The 15,018-nt window shown below is 50.8% G+C and overlaps 1 protein-coding gene across 1 annotated transcript in view; it reads right to left on the bottom strand.

Annotated features, from left to right (window-relative positions):
• Positions 1-241: 241 nt before the first annotated feature.
• The window catches only part of SLIT3 (slit guidance ligand 3), a 598,836-nt gene continuing 584,059 nt past the window's right edge, over positions 242-15,018 (bottom strand). The window contains exons 32-36 of the mRNA XM_077757361.1: positions 13,468-13,598; positions 5,179-5,333; positions 3,730-4,015; positions 2,711-2,919; positions 242-870 (exon numbers count right to left, since the gene is read on the bottom strand). Coding sequence (XP_077613487.1) covers positions 635-870; positions 2,711-2,919; positions 3,730-4,015; positions 5,179-5,333; positions 13,468-13,598 — 1,017 coding nt within the window. The 3' untranslated portion in view covers positions 242-634. The remainder of the gene's footprint in view (positions 871-2,710; positions 2,920-3,729; positions 4,016-5,178; positions 5,334-13,467; positions 13,599-15,018) is intronic.

Here is a 15,018-nt window from a genome sequence, read left to right as displayed (position 1 = left end):
AAGGCCTGGGGCAGGTGGGGGCGGTAACTGAGTCTGAGGCAGCAGGGGTCCAGAAGCTTTTCCTGGAAGGATGGGCCTTGGCAACCAAGACTTAAATGCTGGGTGCTTTTAGGAAAGACAAAACAGTCATTAAAGATAAGAAGAAACAAAGAAAAATCTCTTCCTTCTCTTCTTATCATTCCTTTTCCTGAGCTCAGTAAGCAGGTCTTGGTATTTCTGCTGACATGATACTGTTCCATCACGTAAAAACTTCCTTCCTCCTCCTTGGACAGGCTATCACTTCTTTATTCTTATCCTTTTGTTTTTAAAACATTTTTATTACTTTTTCTTTCTTAAAATTTTTAACAGCTGTTTATAAAAACACGACAAATACACAACACAAGACTTGGTAAAAATAACTCACTATATGGTACATATACTCAGACGGTGTGATATATTTATATAATAAAAGATGAAAATAGTCACTTTCCATAATAAAAATAAGTTCTATTTTTTGTTTATTTTACAATATACTTAATATTCTCTTCTTCTGCTTCCTCTCCAGGTCCACGTCACCTCGAGGGGGTCCCACGTGGCTGTCGCAGCCCCACGAAGCTGGAGTCTGAGAGGTGGGGGGCGGGGGGGGCGGAGGGCCTTAGGAACACGCGCGGCAGCCACACTCCAAGGGTCTCTCCACCTCTTCCACGAATGAGGAGCCGTCTGTGCACTGGAAGACGTATTTCCGCCGCTTGCTGCGGGTGGGCCGGCAGCACTGCGGCCCACAGCCCCCACGACACTCCATCACCGGCACTTTGGAGGCCGTGGCGCAGGACGCATAACCTTTCTGGCGGCGGATCACCTCTCGGACCACCTCCCCCAGGCACAGGCTCTCTGCAGAGGGCAGAAGGGGTAAGGGCACTGGTAGCACAGACAATAGGCCAGGGCCATGTTTGGAAACCCTTGTGGTGTGAAGACCATTTGAACTTATTCACTCATCCCTCCGTCTCCCTCCCCGTTAACCCCCCCAGGAAAGTGCCTGTCCTGGGCCAGGCTCTCTACTAGATTTATGACTAAGCCCTGAGGATCTATTGGTGACAAAAACAGGCCCCCGTCTTTTCCTTCAAGGAAGTCCAAGCCCAAACTAGATGTGGCAAAGTAGTAGAGTGTGGGCTAAATCCTGTGCCCCGGTTTTGATGTGCCACCTAGACTTAGTAAAAGGCGAAAGATTTATGCGATCTGAAGAGAAACCAGAGTATGCGCCACCTAGACTTAGAAACTGAATTAAATGTCACCATTAAAAACCCCAGGACTTTAACTAAATATTGGGATTTCTGGCTTCACTGAAAACCAGGAAGTCTCTGGTTTGCCCCGGGTCCCCACTGGTTTAGTGTCTACATCCCTTCACTTCAGCGAGGATATAATTAGTATTTGTAATGATAAACTGAGGTGGAGCCTATGCAGGAACAGAAAGCCCAGGGGCGTGGCTCTGGGAAGTGCCCCTGGAGGGGAGATCTGAATGAGGACAGGAGTTAACCCGGATAAGCTGCTTGGATTTTCACCTCGGACACACTGTCCCTAGGAAATTGGGAGGAGGGCTGGAGCCAGGCACTGAGGAAGACCGTACCGAGCTTGGAGCCGTAAGCAAGAGCCTCGCTATCCCTGGGCCTGTTGCCTTGTCTGGAAATGGTGATCTGTTTCCCTGTCCTTCCTATGCCTCACAGATTATGAGCCTCAGAGGAGGCTGTGAATGAGAAAGGGCTTTATGCATTTTAATGAATTTTGTTAAGCTTGATATAATTCTTCTAAATTATGAGATTGTTACAAGATAATGAGTGTACGAGTGCATGAGTGCGTAATGTGGTTGGGGTGAGAGCAGATGTGGCCACATGTTAATTGGGCAATCTGGTGAAGGGGAATGTGAGAGCTTGTCATATTCTGGTGATTTTTCTATTAAGTTACATTTCAAAATATTTTTTATAATTTTTATTATATAATGTATCAGTTTTGGTTGAGAATAGTATTTCAACTAGCTACAAGTGTGGAAGAGTCTCTTAGACAGGGGGGTCCGCCAAGGACACCAGCGGCAGGAGGAAGACTTCTCCGTTTCCATGCCCTCCCAGGGGAGGGAGGTTTGGGTTCTAGTTTTACTGTTTTTGAGTTTACTTCAAAATTAGCAAACTACAGGGGGGCCTGGGTGGCTCAGTCAGTTAAGCTTCTGACTTTGGCTCAGGCCATAATCTCACGGTTTGTGAGTCCGAGTCCCTGTCAGGCTCTGTGCTGACCGCTTGCTCAGAGCCTGCTTCTGTGTCTCCCTCTCTCTCTGCCCCTCCCCCCCTTGCATTCTGTCTCTCAAAAATAAACATTAAAAAATAAAAGCATTACAGGGACTGGGGGACACTAAGGGGAGGGAAAGAGAGTAAGGAGGGTTTGACGTGCTGTGTTGGGGAGCTACTTTGTTACACAGCAATGGATAACCGCTGCAGCAATGTAGGGTATTGCTATCATTTTCAAAAGGGAGGAACAGGCTTTTCCAGAAAGCAGCTTACAAAGGTCATGCAGCCTTGCAACTTCAGTCGGGACCTGACCATTTTCAAAAGGGAGGAACAGAGGCTTTTCCAGAAAGCAGCTTACAAAGGTCATGCAGCCTTGCAACTTCAGTCGGGATCTGGAGTCCAGTTCTGACCCCTTCCTCCTCCGCAGGCCCCCCCTCCTGTGTGCACGGTGGACTCACCTTGCTCGCAGTGCTCCCCACTAAAGCCGGGCTGGCACAGGCAGTAGGGCTCCCCTCGATCTGAGATGTGGCACTGCCCCTGGTGACACTTGAAGGTGGAGCAGGCGTTGGTTGAGTTGTTCTTGTGATCACACGTGGCCCCCCTGTAACCCTCGGCACACTTGCACACGTACGAGGTCCCGGTTGCTACACACTTCCCGTGGTTGCAGCTGTTGGCAGAGGATAGAATGAGAAGGGGCAGAGACAGTACTACTGGAGGCTTTCTCTGTCCAGCCTAGCCAGGGACCAGGCTCCCGCCCGGGGGTCCAAAGCTGTGGAAACTTCTGTCTTCTCCATCCCACCGTCTGTCCTCTGCTAGGCCAGCAGCTGAGCATCCGTCTTTTCTTAACTCTGCCACAGCTGGAGGCTCACATCACCCAAACTCCACTGCTGGCTGTTTTCCAGGCAGTAGAACTCACATATCCGAGTGGCAGGTCACAGCTCAGACGCAGCTGAATGTTCTCTCAACACTTTAATTGCTCTATCTTAACTGATAGCAATGACACTATTACCACCATCAACGGTGCCAGGCATTGGGATAAGTACTTTACACCTGGCATCCTTATTTTCTACAATCACCTGACCTCTGCTGCTTCTATGCAGAAGATCGTCTCATCCACATCTCCTAGATGGAGAAGCTGAGGCTGAAATTCACCCGCATTCCACTTGCCCAGCCAAATGCCCATTGGGGTGCATCTGCCCAGAGTCATGTAGGTGCGTGCTGTGGCTCTGGACAGGCTCTAAAGGTCACTTGACAGAGACAGGTGTTCTCAGCGAGGCCCTCACACACTGAGGTCTCTAAGTGGGACCTGCTGTTTGGCTGTGTAAGTTCCTGACCTCAAACAGTCACACTTACACAGGTCCTGTGTACAGTCTGACCACAATCCCTCCAGCTTTGATCAGTGCCACTTCTTGGGTGGGGAAGGGGTCGGAGCAGCGACAGAATCCATGCAGGGAGTCTAGGGTCTCGGGACACTGACCTGTGGCCCAGGCAGGGGTCCCGGGCTTCCTGGTCGCACAGCGGGCCGGTCCAGCCCGGGTGGCACTCACACACCACGCTGTCCTTCTCCACGGAGCGGCACAGGCCGTGCTTGCACACGGTGCAGGACTTGCAGCCTGGTGAGACCCCCAGGGACTGCGGTGGGAGGGCCTTGAAGTCTTGCAGCTCGTTATTGATGCGCACCTCATGGATGCAGCCGTGGAAGCCACCCAGCGGCCGGTCTGTGCCCTGGCGCAGGGCCGAGAGGCCCGTAGAGGTGGGGATGCCTGGGGGAGAGGCGCCAGCACAGCCACCTGAAGGCCCTCCCCTGACCACCAGCCCAGACCTCCCCTCAGAGCCAGGAGGAGATCTCTACACGCTCAGTTAAGTGCTCACAGCTCTGGGCCTCTGCTGTTCAGATGCAGGGAATGGACCCCAAATCTGGGACCTTGTCCATACAAGTACTTGTGTCCTTTGTCCTACACCTTGACTTTTTAAAAAATGTGACTTTGTTGCCAACCTTTTACATTTAGAAAATTTCCCATAAAAAATCTCTATTTTGGACTTATCTAGAAAAAAAGAAAAGAGCTGGCTGGTTACAGGGCCACACTAGCTGGATGGAGGAGGCCTGCCGCTCTAGGCAGGGAATGGATGGCGCCTCCCATTCCTCTGCTGTCCCCGCTAGGTCCCCCCCATCCCCACCCCTTGTCCTAACCCTGCACAGCACTGGTCTGGAGAGCTGGAGTTTGGGAGGGAAGGGGTTTGGGTGAGCAGACTTGATCTGTGGAACTTTGGGGATCTTCATGGGGGACAAACTGTGTCCTTTCTGGGACTGCCATTGACTGAGGGCTTTCCCTGGACCCCTGGCACCTGGACTGGATGTTAATACAGATTCCTGGGCCCCTCCAGGGGGACTCCTTGGCAGGGAAGCCTCGGGAATCTCTGTCCTGACCAAGGTGCTCTAGTGACAATTTTTTTTCTTTGCATATAACCTGTTGACAACTACAGGTCCTAGGCTGCACTTCAGGTCCAGGCTCTGCCAGACAGGTGGCTGCTTCTCTTTTTGGCCTTTGTATGACCTTAATCTCAAACATGTTCTACATGCATCACCTGGGCCTCATGGTATCTGACGTGGTGGCAGAGCAGAGGGAAGGGGACCTCTGCAGAGAGTCGGGCCTGGACTCTGTCTCCATCTCTTCCCTCCCCATTCCATCTTTGCCTCTTCCTATCATCATTCCTGAACCACTTGTGCTTCCCAGAAGGAGCCTTGTCTTCTCTCCTTTCCTCTTCTCCTATGATCTGACTGTGTACCCTTTAGGGATCAGCTTACTTGTCACTTCCTCCAGGAAGTCTTCCCTGATTTGCTTTGGCAGCAGATGCTGAGCAGAGGGACCCCAGCCAGTGGGCCTGGGTGGGAGGTGGTGGGGATGGGAGGGGAGAAGCGCCTTACCTCCGAGGTAGAGGGGGCTGTTGATGCCTACTGCTGGCTGCTTCTGGAGCTTTCCCAGGCTCTTGGGGGCTCCTTTATCCACCACCAAGTTCAGGGTCTGATTTAGCATCACCAGCTCCACGCTGTGAAACTGTCCGTCATTCACTGTCTCCACACTGGGCAAGAAAGAAGGGGTGAGAATCAGAGGGTTTGCCGTGTACCTTCTGTAGCCAGGCCCAGGGCTGTGAACTTGGCCAGTGTTACTTGCATTTCACTTGGAAATAACTCCAAACTTTAAATAAGTTGCAAAAATAGAAACAGAACAGAGAATACTTCTTATACTTTTAGATTCTCCTATTAGTCCCGTTTGCTTTATTGTTTATTTCCCCTCTCCATATCTATATATCTCCATAGACACACACGTATACACATACATGTATATACACATATCATACATCCACATAGTTTTTCTGAATCCTTTAAAAATAAGTTACATACCCTGTAGCCCTAGATTCTCAGTGTGCATTTCCTAAGGACACGGATATTCTACATAAGCACAATGCAGTTCTCAACTTTGGTAATTTCACATTGATACCATACNCTGGCAGTCAGCACAGAGCCCGACGCGGGGCTCGAACCCACGAACGTGAGATCATGACCTAAGCGAAAGTCGGACGCTTAACCGACTAAGCCACCCAGGCGCCCCAGCCAGTAATTTTTTTTTATAGCATCTTTTCCCCTTCCAGTATAAGATCCAGTCTAGAGCCAGGCAGTGTACTTGATTATCATTATGTGCATTCTTTTCCAGAGTTTTACAGAGCTAAGCAAACTCCAGCCTCAGACCACCTTCTCATGCCGCTAGGACCATTATTTGCTTTACAAATTTTTCTTCAGTTGCTCCATTTCCCCCTTAAACATCAGTAAGGATATAATAACGCTAATGCTCTTCTAAGGAATACTGTCCATGAAAAGACTATTTCAGTGTGATGTATATATTTTTCTTAGTACATATGAACAAAGTGATCTCTTAATTAAAACGTCAATAGTTTGTGGGCACGTGGGTGGCTCAGTTGGTTAAGCTTCTGACTTTTGCTTAGGTCATGACCTTGCAGTTTGTGGGTTTGAGCTCCGCACTGGGCTCTGCTGACAGCTCAGAGCCTGGAGCCTGCTTCAGATTCTGTGTCTCCCTCTCTCTCTCTCTGTCCCTCCCCAACTCCTGCTCTGTCTCTCTCTCAAAATAAAAATTAAAAAAAAGTCAAAAAAAGTTTGTCTTTATCCCACCTAAATTTGTCTCCTGCACCTCCAGAAGTATGCACACCATATTTGGATTAATAATACAACTGCTTCACATATTTATAGAATTATAGCATTGAGGAAACAAATTCAGGGAGGTTAAATAATGTTCCTAAGTCCCCACAACTAATAAGCCATAGACTAGGGATGTGCACTGAGGTGCATCTAGCCTCAAAGCCCACGTACATGCCCATTTCCCACTGCCTTCCTCAGTACCAGCAGGGACTCACTGAGGGCTTATGAAACACAAGAACTAGGCACAGGGCTAAATGGTTCTCTGCTATTATTTGAACCTCGCCATAATTCTATGAAGTGGTGTCAGATATCCCATTTCACAGCTAAGATGACTGAGGCCCAGAGAGGTTAAGGGATTTGTCTGAGGTCATCCAGCTAGTAGTTCCAGAGACAGAATTTATAGGCAAAACAACTGACTCCACAAAGTTCTGCTCTTTCCACTACTTGACCCCTGGCTGGGGCTGGGAGAGAGAAGTGAGCACACGTAACAGGTAGTTGGGGATATGGTACTCCTTTCCTGAAGACGGGTCTCTGAGGAGGACGCTGAACTCTGTCCCCTCCGTTCAGATGTGGGTGGTGAATATGGAGGCTCCCTACCCCCCCTTGAAGTCTCCCTGGCAAATCCCCAGTAAACTGGCTCCAGCCAGAGGATCCTGTGTCAGAGGTGGCACCGATTACCTGGCAGGCAGGGGCAGCTTCAGTGACTGACCCGGAGTTAGAAATCCCAGCAAAGAGGCGAGGGGGATGCTTGGGGGAAGAGAGGGTAAATTGGGATGGGGTGGAGAAAGCATGGAGTCTGTCCTAGCCCCTTACTCGGCAGGACTGTGGCCACTCAGAAACAAGAACCCTCTGGTCTCCGTCTCCTCATCTGTAAAAGGGGGAGAACGACCTGACAGAATTACTGCAATGATGGGATCTGAGGGGGCACTTGAAAGTGCTTTCAAGACTTTGTAAGTTAGACTGTAAGTTACTGAGAAAATGTGAGTCGTCATCACTCGTGTCAGAGTATTAACCATAAGAACCAACCACGGCCTGCAAACCTCATGACTCCCGCCCTTGTGCTCATCTCTGGGAGAAAGTGCTGGTAGAAGGGGGCATGCAGGAGCCCAAGGCCTTCCCAAACCCATCATGAACTTTCTCTACTCTCCCATCTACCTATTATCCATCTATCATCTATGCTTCCAACCACTCATCTCCCATCCATCCACCTACCCACCCACCGAATGTCTGCTTGACACACATTGTCCTAGGTGCTGGAGATCGGTGGCAAACAGTACAGACATGCACCACCACAAAGCTCACATCTCCTTAGCCTTTCCTCTAAATCGAACCACCAGCATATTCGTGTCAGGCCGGGTCAAGAAACAGGGCAGTGGGGGGTGGAGTGGTAGCTAAAAGCCCATTGGAGGATCTCATTTGTGATGGGGAGCCAAGAAGCCATAGAAGATGGAGCTGTTCTTTCAGTAGCTTCTAGCTACTCTTAAGTAGTGAGCTGAGGATAAGGCAGAGACCCGTGCTCCCGCAGATGAGTTGATGATGGTGTGGGTGGGAGCATGAGGGCTGATGTTCAGAGACCACAAGCTTCTGACCTTGAGTCCTAACAGTTTTTTAAACATTCATGCAAGAACATGCAGCTGTATCTCTAAACCATTTGGTAAATTGATGCTGTCCTGAATGAGCTCCCCGTCCCCTAAAGTGCATAAATAATGCTGGGCAGCCACCTGTCAGAGAAGGGGTTGTGGAGGGGCTGCAGCTCTGGGTGGGCGGGCTTGGTATTCTCTTCCAATATTAAAATTCAGGGAGTCTGAGGGAGCCGCTATCCCATTATAAACATGCACAGACACAGTGAGCAAACACATGCCACTAACCCTTTCCTGGCCACAGGCTCCAAGTCTGTTCCTTCTTTCCTTCCTGCATTCCATGTGCTGGTCCAGGCCCTGGTGCTCCTCCGTGGAGGGTCCCAGCCTGGAGACAGTGGTTTGGCAGGTGCCACAGGAGCAGAGAGGACCGTGAAGCCATCCTTCCTTCCCCCAGCTGAGTGCTAGGCTCCCCTGTGCCCAAGCCACTTGGCTCTGTGGACAGCCTCTCCTGATTGCCATAAGGCAGGCCCCTGCCTCCGGCTATACTCTTCAGCTAGTTCATGCTCAGGAGTTGGAGAGATCTGATATCACACCAGGTCGTCCAGCTGAGGGATCCTGGGTAAGCCCACTTACATACTACGGGGATGGTGATGATGTTGACCTCACTGAGTTTCGATTTGACAACACAGGGCCCCTGATACCTGGCAAGCACTCGAAGGTGGAATGATGATCTCCTCCACCCTGATCCTGGGCTTGAAGTTGCTGGGTGTAGCAGGGGGGGAACGAAGCCGTGGAGGTTAGTGGACCCTGGCAGAGCTCTTCTACTGATTCTCAACCTTCCGGCTGCCCAGGGCTTTGGGTTTCTGTCTGCTTCCACTGGCTCATAACCATCTCTGAGGAAGACACTCATGACAGCCCCATTTTATAGAGAGGGAGTGTAAGTAACTTGGCCAAGGTCACATTGCTAGGAAGTGGTGGAACTTAGGTTCAAAGTCACTATGGATTCCAAATCCAAACCTCCCATACCCCAACGCCAGTAGGTACTCGTGAATTGACAAGTTGCCTTCCTGGCACATCTTTATTAGGGTCTCCTGGAAATGATGCCTAAAGCCAGTGGTTTTCAAATCATAGGTCCCTGGAGGTTTGGGGTAGGTGGCGCTACAGGCCATGATTTCTCACTGCTATTTCACAAATCAGGTGGCTCCACTCCTACTTTTTTCCCCTCTCTTAAATCTTGGTCTTTGAAGTATATAATGAGAAAAATGACTCTGCTGATATAAGAAAAAAGATTGGGGTAAAAAGAAAAACCCAACCCAAACTACCTGCTGTTAACTCTAAAAGAAATGATCCCACTATGGTTCCAAGCCTGAAAATTAGTCTCCTGGAGAGATATTCAGGGATTACAGGGAAGACAAGCGGGCTCTGAGAGTCTTCCTTAGTATGCACTGGGCCACATGAGCCAGCATCCAGTGGGAGGTAGAGAGCACTGGAGGTGACAGAGCTAGCTGGCTGGCTTCTGCGTGGGACCGCGTGAGGGCATGTGGAGTTCTCCTCTGCTTTTAATATCAATGGTGAGAGTGTGCTGGGTGCTTTACAGGGCTATGCACTGTGCTACTCCGTGCTAAGCACTTAACCTGCATTCTCTCATTTAACCCTAACAGCCCCTATATGGGAGGTACAATTTTTTCTCCATTTTAGAGATAAGAGACGTAAGGCTCAGAGACTTCAGGTGTCCAGCTCAAAGACTTAAAGTGAAAGTGGTGGAGGCAGACTGAAACCCAAGCTTCTAAGCCAAGGACCACACCCCACTGGGGGATGAACTGGGTCATCCCTCCAGGTGCTGTTGGGCCTGCTCACCTGGGTGCTGAGTTGTGGCCACTAGGTGGCAACAGAGCCTCACAGGATCAAATAGTCCCTGGGATTTCAGTTAAGCTGCAGTCAGAGACCTCACGACTGCTCGACTGCTCGGCAGCAACTCCCCAACTCCCGGACCACGGCCCCACTCTCTCTTGCTCTGGCCTTCATGCCCCAGCACAGCGGGAACGTGGGTTCTGGTGGGAGCCTGACCTGGGACTGAATCCCAGCTCCGCCACTTACTGGCGTGTGTGCCTTGGGGCCAAAGACTTCATCTGACCATCATGCTTCTCATCCCTAGAAGAGGAGTGATGATGCTTACCCTGGGGCTTGTGGTGAGGAGCAGTGAGTCAAAGGCCTTGGCAATGGATGGGACTGTGGTAATTAAGACTCAGGGAGCATGCACGATGGGCCAGATAGCACTCTCCTGTGGTGTTTGGCTGACCTTTGAACACTGAGCTATTTCACATGGAAACCCCAAGTTCTAGCATTCCTTCATGATCTGCATTCCCACGTGGCAGCATCTGTTGGAACAGAGGTCAGCTGTCCCTTCGGACAAGGCCTGTGCTCTCCAGGCTGCCACAGTCCTCACACTCCCACGGAGACCCCAGTCCGCTTTCCCCGGGTCAGTTCCCTGACTTGGCCCCTTGGCCTCGCAAGTAGGAAACAGTGCCTGAGGTACCCCTGACAAGTCTCAGAATTGCAGAACAGTGCAGCCTGTTCCCATTCTGGGACAGGCAGGGGCAGGGACAGGCTTTGCTGTGTATTTGCCGGGGAGCCTGGGGTTGAACCTTAAAGTGCCAGCAACCCCTTGAGACTACTGCCAGGCAGATGAATCAAACCAGGTGCCCACATAGAGGAGGCTCAGAATTCTGCTACTCCAGACTTGAAGTTCCCTGCTGGGGGTGCTGGTGGTTCATTCTCATTCTGGGGGCTGTTCGTGGGTATTCAGTGGGCATAATTTTGCAAGCTCCCCTGATTATCTATCACCTTGGGCTTGGTACCTTGGCCCTGAGGATAAGGAGGCCTTCCTAGGTGGCCAGAGGTCACCACAGTGATCCTGTGGCCTCCAGTAACCCCGGTCCCCCACAGTGTGGCTTCTGTGCATACTGATGGGGCCTCCCCACTTCTCCACCTGTGGAAATGTGTCAGCCACAGCTGAAGCCTCAGCTCAAATATTACCACTTCCTCCAGGGAGCTTTCCCTGGTCCTCCAAGCAGAAATGTCTGCTTCCATAGCATGCACAACACCTTCCACAAGAACTATTTTATTCTGCCTGGGTGACTATTGCTTGTTTACACACCTGCCTTCTCCCTGGACTGTGTTTTGTTTAACTCCGGGTCCCCCACACTTCGCCCAGGACCTGGCCCACACAAGGTGCCTGGGAGAGGTCGGCTGAGTGAAAGAGTGCACCACTGGGGCAAGGCCAGCGCTGCCACACACAAGCCTGGAAGCAAACCCATTTTAAATAATGAGATTTCTGGAGACTTGGGCCCTTCAGGATTGTGAGCTGAAGGGCACTAAGGGTCTGTCACTAGGCTTCAAGTGTGGACATGGGCATTCTTCACTGGGTTCCTCGTGTGGGTAAGAGAAAGAGTCTGGGGTCTCCCCAGGGCCCCCTACTAACCCTCAGCTAACTGACTCCCTGACAAGCGCTGTGGGAGAGAACAGTTCTCTGGGTTCCTCTTTCATTCCTCCCATCCTGGTTCAGGCAGCATCAAAGTATTCCAACATTCTTACCAACAGCATCACCCCCTTACCAAACCACCCCCCAGCAGCTAATATCAGTGTGGGGGAAGGGCTGGGCTCTGCTGGGTTGGACTCCAAGCTCTGAAGCTCTGCATAGAGCTCAGCCCCTCCGGAAGCCTGGCTGCCGCCTTCTGTCCTTGACATGCTCACGTAAAGGCTCAACTTGCCAAGCACTTTCTCATCCCCCAACCCTCAACATCACCCCTCCACCCACAAGTATGTCCTATCATCCACTTCGCAGGGGAGGAGACTGAGGCAAGACGTCGAATAACTTGTTCGAACATGGATGTATCTCACACCACAGGCTGTGTGTCAGGCTGTCCCGGGCCCTGCTCCCAGGCTCTCTGTCCACTTGGCCCATGACCAGAAGCTCCAGAAACACAGATGTTGGGAGGCCCTGACTCCAGGGAACTCATGAGGCCACTCTAGCTCCTTCTCCTGGAGTCCACTGTACCCAACGGTCCCAACCTGGCCTGTGATCCCTCCACCCACCCCTGCCCTGGTCGAACCCCCTGTATTGCCGCTCAGGCTTGTCGGTGATGTTTCCTCAGCCTGCCTGCCCTCCTGTTCTCCTGCTCAAATAAATTCTACCCTCTCATCAAGACCCATCATAAATGGCTTCTTCTCTAGGAAGGCTTCCTGTGTGAGCTTGGCACTTCTCAGGCTTGTGCACAGAATCACCTGGAAGCTCCTTGAAACAGATGGCTGGGCCCTACCCCAGAGCCTTCTGTCAGTAGGTCTGGGGTGAGGTCTGAAAATGTGCCCATCTCGCAAGTTCCTGGGTGTGTTGCTGTGGCCGCCCTGGTACCACACTTTGAGCACCACTGGTTTAAGCCAACGGTTCTCAACTGGGTTCGTTGGAGTTGTTTGGGGGTTTTCAGGAGAGGAAGTGTGAAGGAAAAAGCTTGGCTCCCTTCAGCCTTGCAGGACAGTTTTGCTTCTGTGGCTTTAATATAGAAGAGTTTTGATCGAATAAACGATTTAGTCTGAAAACTGCTACTCTTCCCCAACCCTAACCACTGTGCTGCTGCTTCCAGAGGGGAAAGGCTGGCCTCAGGATGCGGGCCCCTCTCACACACTGTGCCCCGCTCCCAAGGAATGGCTCTCTGGCCACAGGCAGTTTTATGTGATTTTTAGGTGTAACACAAACATTTCTCATTTCAATGGCTACTTTTATAATTATTATATTTATGACTAAAATGATTTTTTATGTACTATTTATTTTCCTGAGAAGTAGAAACAAATCCAACGTTGAGCTAGCATATCTGCAATTTCACAGACGCTATTCCTTGAGATGAAGTTCAGTGTGAAGAGTGAGCACATTTAAAGCTGATGTAAGGTAGCCTGCTAAGTACCATAGTTTTACAATCTTTTCGTAAAAATCAGGGTGACTGTTGGAAAGACTGAAGTTTAGGGAACACCAGCCTTCAGCACAGTTTGAAAGTCACTTGAGGAATAGTCCGGCTCCCTCAGTGCTCTGGAATTTCTTCCCCTTGAGTTGCATGCTAATCTCCCCCTGTTTTCTTTCTTAAACTAATAAAAGATGAGGATGACATTTTGAAAAGGGCACCTCATTAAGCAGCCTCATCCCCATTGGCACACACAGCTCCCGCACAGTAGCCAGCTGGCCATTTATCTTATGGTAATGAGGTGTCATCTCCCAGTGGGGTCAGCCTTCATCTCCAGCCTCTTCCTCCAGCCCTCTGAGTGTGTGTGTGCCTGGAGGGGGCAGGGAGAAGACGCATCTTCTCTCAGGGCAGGAAGCAGGCGGGAAGACGCAGGGCTCCTGTGCATTGGTGGGAGGGGCTGTGCTTCTTACCTGTACACCGTGGTCGGTGGGGAGCTCAGACTGTCATAGACGAGCCTCACGTGGCCCTGGTACAGCTCCAGCGCCAGGGGGTCATTGTCTCCCTTGTACAGAAGGATGCCGTTGTCCTTGTCAGTGGCCACCTGGAGAGGCATGTGGGTTAGGGCTCCCCTGAGGACTAGCCTCCCCAATCCCATCTCACAGAGGCCTCTTCCAGATGGCACTTTCTGAATGGACCCCAGATCTGAGTTCATGTCCCTATTTCTTCCTCTGTCTGGTCTGGAGATTTCCAGGGGGGGGCATATACTTCTACTCCAGCAAATGGGGATTGAGGAATTCAATTCAACAAATATTTACTGAGCATCCACTATGTGCCACTTTGTTTATGCATACACATATTATATTGTTACATAGAAGATGAATATGTAAACCACATTATTTTAGTGTGTGTGTGTGTGTGTACGTGTGCATGTGTGTGTGTGCGTGAGGAGTCCCAAGCTCTAATCTGACCTCTCCCACTTGCATATAGTGTGATCCCACCCAAATCCTTGCCCCTCTGAAGACCTCAGTGTCTGTATAATCGCTATCATAAACAAAATGCTAACAATTACCATTTCATTCAGTGTTTACTATGAACCAGGCACTGTGTTAAGAGTCATCTGGGGAATTTTTAAAAACACCCTTGTTTAGGCTTCACCCCAAACCAACTACATACGACTCTCAAGGTGGGGGAGGGAGCAGGCCAAGATCATTTTAGGTGTTCTCCAGGTGATTCTGATGTGTTGCCAGGGCCGAGAGACACTGGATTAAGAAGCTGCTGCCCAGAGGGCGCACCATGCTGCAGGGCTGGGGTTCTCTGACTAGCTGGTGCAGCCTGAGGAATGGACATGGAGCAGGTGGTCCGATGGACCCTCTGGATGTCTGGGGCACAGGCGCTGCTCTGCTAACTGGGACCCGACATTCAGGTCCTGGGTTGGTGGGATGCAGGGGGGAAGGCAGGAGGGGCTGACACAGCCAGAGCTTCCGTGTGTGTGTGTGTGTGTGTGTGTGTGTGTGTGTGTATGTGTGTGTGTGTGTGTGTGTGTGTGTGTTCGGAGTCAACCCTCATCTCAGACACCCGCCCACTGGACTGGAGGCTCCGCAAGGTGAGGCAGTTTGGACTTTCTGTGCATGTCTGCAGCCCCAGTGCCTGCAATGGTGCTTGGCACGCAGAGGCACGCAACAGATCTGTGTTGGATAAATATTTTCGCCATGAGCTTAAAGCTGGGCTAGCGTGTCCATGACCAGAAGGAGAGCAGGGCCCTAGTTGTGCCATGGGGCAGGGGCCACTCACTGGGATGTATCCTCTAGCTGTGTCTCTGGGGTCTTCCTCCCCAGCAAGCCTAGAGGCCTGGGCCTGCTCCTTCTCAGCCTTGTACCATCCTGCTCCACCCTTCCCGTGGCATTTAGGTCACCCAGAAATGCATTTTGGAATACATTTGCTCAGGTCTGCAGGTAAGGAACCTGAAAAGTTAGCCGGAAAAGAATTTGCTTTCTACTAAATGGTTTTTCATTCCCTGAAAA

This window comes from Crocuta crocuta, unplaced genomic scaffold (genome assembly GCF_008692635.1).
Source record: "Crocuta crocuta isolate KB4526 unplaced genomic scaffold, BGI_CrCroc_1.0 scaffold131, whole genome shotgun sequence".
NCBI classification, from domain to species: domain Eukaryota; kingdom Metazoa; phylum Chordata; class Mammalia; order Carnivora; family Hyaenidae; genus Crocuta; species Crocuta crocuta.
The sequence above is the reverse complement of the archived record's forward strand: the minus strand, read 5'-3'. Positions and strand labels throughout refer to the sequence as shown.